The sequence below is a fragment of the Pygoscelis adeliae genome, unplaced genomic scaffold (genome assembly GCF_000699105.1).
Source record: "Pygoscelis adeliae isolate BGI_AS28 unplaced genomic scaffold, ASM69910v1 Scaffold467, whole genome shotgun sequence".
NCBI lineage: Eukaryota > Metazoa > Chordata > Aves > Sphenisciformes > Spheniscidae > Pygoscelis > Pygoscelis adeliae.
The window spans coordinates 166381-170385 of NW_008825253.1; the positions used below are offsets into that span (position 1 = coordinate 166381).

The 4005-nt window shown below is 49.8% G+C and overlaps 1 protein-coding gene across 1 annotated transcript in view; it reads left to right on the forward strand.

The window, feature by feature from the left end:
• The window catches only part of PKD1 (polycystic kidney disease 1 (autosomal dominant)), a 54523-nt gene that overhangs the window by 30971 nt on the left and 19547 nt on the right, over window positions 1–4005 (forward strand). Inside the window, exons 22-23 of the mRNA XM_009329398.1 lie at window positions 893–1045; window positions 3328–3472. Of these exons, the coding sequence (XP_009327673.1) occupies window positions 893–1045; window positions 3328–3472 (298 nt within the window). The remainder of the gene's footprint in view (window positions 1–892; window positions 1046–3327; window positions 3473–4005) is intronic.

Here is a 4005-nt window from a genome sequence, read left to right on the forward strand (position 1 = left end):
TAATGCTACAGTTTTTCATGTAAATCAGCATACGTGCATGCTGGGAGCTGGGCTGAAGCTATTTTCATGCATCAAAAAGAGTAACAAGCTCCAGACACACAATGACCAGGGAAAGCAGAGGGGCTGCAAAATAAAACAGAGGTTCCAGAGAAGGCAGTGGCCTGGGTGTCTCCCATGCAGCCTGCTTTTTTGCCCTCATATTCGGATAGTTTTTCCTCTTTACTGCCAACCTCAAGTCTAAACACTGAATTTATAAACAAATCTTAGCCCAAATTCCCCCACCTCCTTCCTGCTTCCCCTGAGCCAGCCACCCCACTCAACTCAGCAGGGCTGGAAACTCCCTGTAGCTGCTCAGGTGCTGGTCTGGGTGCTAAGGAGACCTCCTTGTTCTGCCTGCTGAGCTAGTGCAGGTAGAAGGATCTTCTGGCCGCGTACAAGGCTCTTAATCCACAGTGCAGGAGCATCATCCTCCTGGCAGCATTCACTTTCACACCTACCTAAAGTAGGGCCCAGTCCCTCCACGTGCATCTCTGTAGGCAGGGCGGGAATTCTGGTCTGTACTCATGCTTCCCTCCCTGATAAAAGCCTGTTGCATGCCTGGAAGCCAGGCAGGGGTGATCCCCCTGAGCACACGCACTGTGCGTAGCTGGATAAGGGCTGCACACTGGTGTAATACTTAACTGTCAAGTGCAAGGCTGTTAAGATAATTGCTTGGAGACCACAAGTGAAATTGAGGAAGTTCTACTGAAAAAACCAGCTTATTAGATCACCCTCTGGGGAGGAGCACAGGCAGGGAGATACAGAGTGCAGGGAAGAGGTGACTTCAGCACAGCTCATCATCCTGAAACAACCTGATGCATTTCCTCACTCTACCTGCTTTTCTCCCCCCCAGTACGAGCGGTCCATGCTTCTGGAACCTGAGACTGGGAATGAATTTGAACTCCGGACCTGGACTCGCAACAATATCACAGAAACCCTGAACTCGCTGAACGTGAACACAGTTGATGACATCCAGCAGATCTCAGCTGCCTTGGCGCAGTGCACGGTATGTTCCCCATCGCCGCCTCCAGCCTCCTGCTCTTCCGGGTGCAGCTTAGATGCTCTTCAATTCCTGTTCTGCTTCCCTGTCTCTCTCTCACACACACATACCACACAGGGAGGACAGGTATACTCGTTGACATCATTAGGGTTTCTGTGGTGATGTCCTAAGTGTTGTCAGCTTTGCCCCTCGCCGTGCCACCTATCTAGCAGGCGTGGATAAGATGATGTATTCATGTGCTGGAAGACAGCACCTAAGAACTCTGTGCTTCTTCTCTTGTACCAGCCCTGGTGTGGCAGCTTGCTGGCAAGTAGGTTCCTTCACTTGCAGATGGAGGCTGTAGGACAGGCCTCGACAGACTGAAGAAGCACTAGAATAAATTGCTGGGGGAGTTGCAGAATCTCTGAGGACAGGCTTGGACTCCCATCAGGAGTAACACAAGTAGAGCCGGACCTGCCTTGAGCCAGGGGACGGCGCCAAGGACTGACGTTCCTTCCAGCCCTATTTCTACCGTACAAGATTAGAAACACTGCTCCGCTCCGCTGCTGACTGGAAGCGCTGTGTTCCCCAGCCAGCTCGCAGTTTCTGCTCCCCTGTGCTGGGGCTGCTGCCTGGTGGATTTAGGAATGGCTTTCTGTGTTTTGTCAGATGGGCAAAGGGAAGAGAGCCCAGTTATATAATGTGCTTGGGGTTTGGTGGTCAGCCAGTCGGCTCTGGCATGCTCTTCCTCCCCGCCCTCCCAAATCTTTGCTTTCAGGACTGGAGTCAGGTACCCTGGCCTTGGCTGCCCATCGCCTCCCCAGCCAGGTCAGCAACCTCGCTCAGCGGGAAGAGGCTGTCGTTGAAATGATGGACAGACTACTGCATCCCACCCACCGAGTCCCTATTCTGCTGCTCCTTTCTCTGCTTCAGAGTCTGTAAACCTCAAAAATCCCTTCTTTCTGTTCATCTTTGTTCAGGGATTTGGGGTTCGGCACATCCCATTCCGATGCTGGATTGGTTTGTTTCTGTCTCTCCCACGTGCTCTTGCCTTGCGACTTGATCTCACTGTGGAAGCTTAGGTCTAGAAATAGAATTTTTGTTCCATGGGAAAAGTTCCAGGATTAGTTTGTGCTCTGGATTGGAATGAAAAGCTTAGAAAAACAGTAATCTAGAATTTCCCAAGTGGTTGAGACTAGTGTGGAGTTCACACATTCCCCTTCCTGTAGAAGTGTCAATCAGTGCTGATACTTTTTTGATTTTACCTACAGGGGAGAGGAAAAATCAAAATTCATTTCTCCTGGAGGGGAAAAAAAAGAATCTCAGTCGTCTTAGTAGGTTCTCCTTCCTAAGCAGTAGCTCCTTGGGTGGTTCCTCCCCATAACCCTTTTTCTTCGCCACCTCCTTGATACCTGACTGTGCCTTGTGGACTCCAATTTACATAGTATGTCCTCGCTTCTCATCGCTTACAAATAAAAGCAGAAAAGGGGGAATTCTAGACCTGCAGATGCTGTTTTGATTCTTCACCAAAACATATGGTGAATCACGTCTGAATCCTATGATGATTAAAAGAAAAAAGATGAATAAGAGCTAGGAACGGGGTTGTGGTAACAGCTTCCATGTGTTGCCTCAGTCCCTCCCATCCATCCCTCAAGAGTGCTGGGCGCTCCAGGCCATGGCTAGAACATTCTGTTTCTTGGACACATCTGGGAGCAGAGGGAAGGACATCCATCATGCCTGAGTGGCAGGATCCCTCCCACAGCTTTCAGGAGTATTTGGACACTGAAATAGATTCAGTAAGGGCTAAATCCTGCTTCCATTGAAGATAGCGGAGTGGGTGCAGGAATCCTACCCAACTCCCTCTGGTTGATTTCTGTAGGAATAGTGTATGGCCCCGAAGGGGTGCTCATGAGATGCAACAGCAGGAGGTGTGCTTGGTCCTTACAAGCGAACTCCGGGGAACTTGAATATGCTGCCCTTTATTGCTCTTTCCAGCCCTAATGCATGCTCCATCAGACTCCTGGCATGCCTGCCTGTACGCTGGCAGATTGTAACGTGAGGGGAGGTGGATGGAAGAGTCCTGGAGACACCAACAACTTCTTGGCATCTCTCAGTGTGAGCAGAGCAGCCATGGTCTCTGCAGTCACCTCCCTGGGGCTGGAAAGAGCAGGGGTGACTTTGAGAGTGCAAATGGTGTTTGAACAAATATGCTCAGATCTTTGCAGGACTGAGCCAGCTGAACTTGCCTATACTTGCCTTCATCTTTCCCTGGGAGTGTTCCTACTGAATCAAACTGTTTCCCTTTGCAGGTGGTGAGCAAGGAGCTGGTTTGCAAGTCATGCCTGACAAGGACCTTGAACAAGCTGGAGACCATGATGACCATTCTGCAAGGGGAAACGACCCAGGGCACTGTGACACCAACTGGCATTGCCGACAACATTCTCAACATCACAGGTCAGTTTTGTTCATGCAGAAATGGGTGACAGTTGACGAGGCACTGCTGAGGTCTCCCTGTGCAGGGTGCTGGGCAGAAGTAGCCTGAGGGAAGCTTTGCAGGCTTTCTCCTGTACCGTTAGCGGTTTGGCCTTTTCAAGCTGTTAGGAAAATTGCATCTAACTTTTGGAGTGTGGCACCCCAGTACTTTCTTCTCCCTGCACTTTTCCCAGGGTTGTCCTGGCTTTGGCAGCTGTCTCTGCGGACATTTAAATATGGCAGTTGTTAATAAACTCACTAATACTCCAGGGAATTCTCTTTTTAGTAAAAAATGAGTAACAGCTATGGCTTCCAGATGCTTGCCATCCTGGTTGTAGTCTGAGGAGGCTGCCAAACTTCACTGGGGCACCCATGAACACTGTGCGGAAATTCCCACCTGGTTACCCTGGGAGGAAGCAGAGGCACCTTCATTGCACTCCTTGTTATGTATTTCTGAGTGTTCTGCACTTTATAGTGCAAAAACTTAGTAACATATGTTTGCTTTATCCATTCTT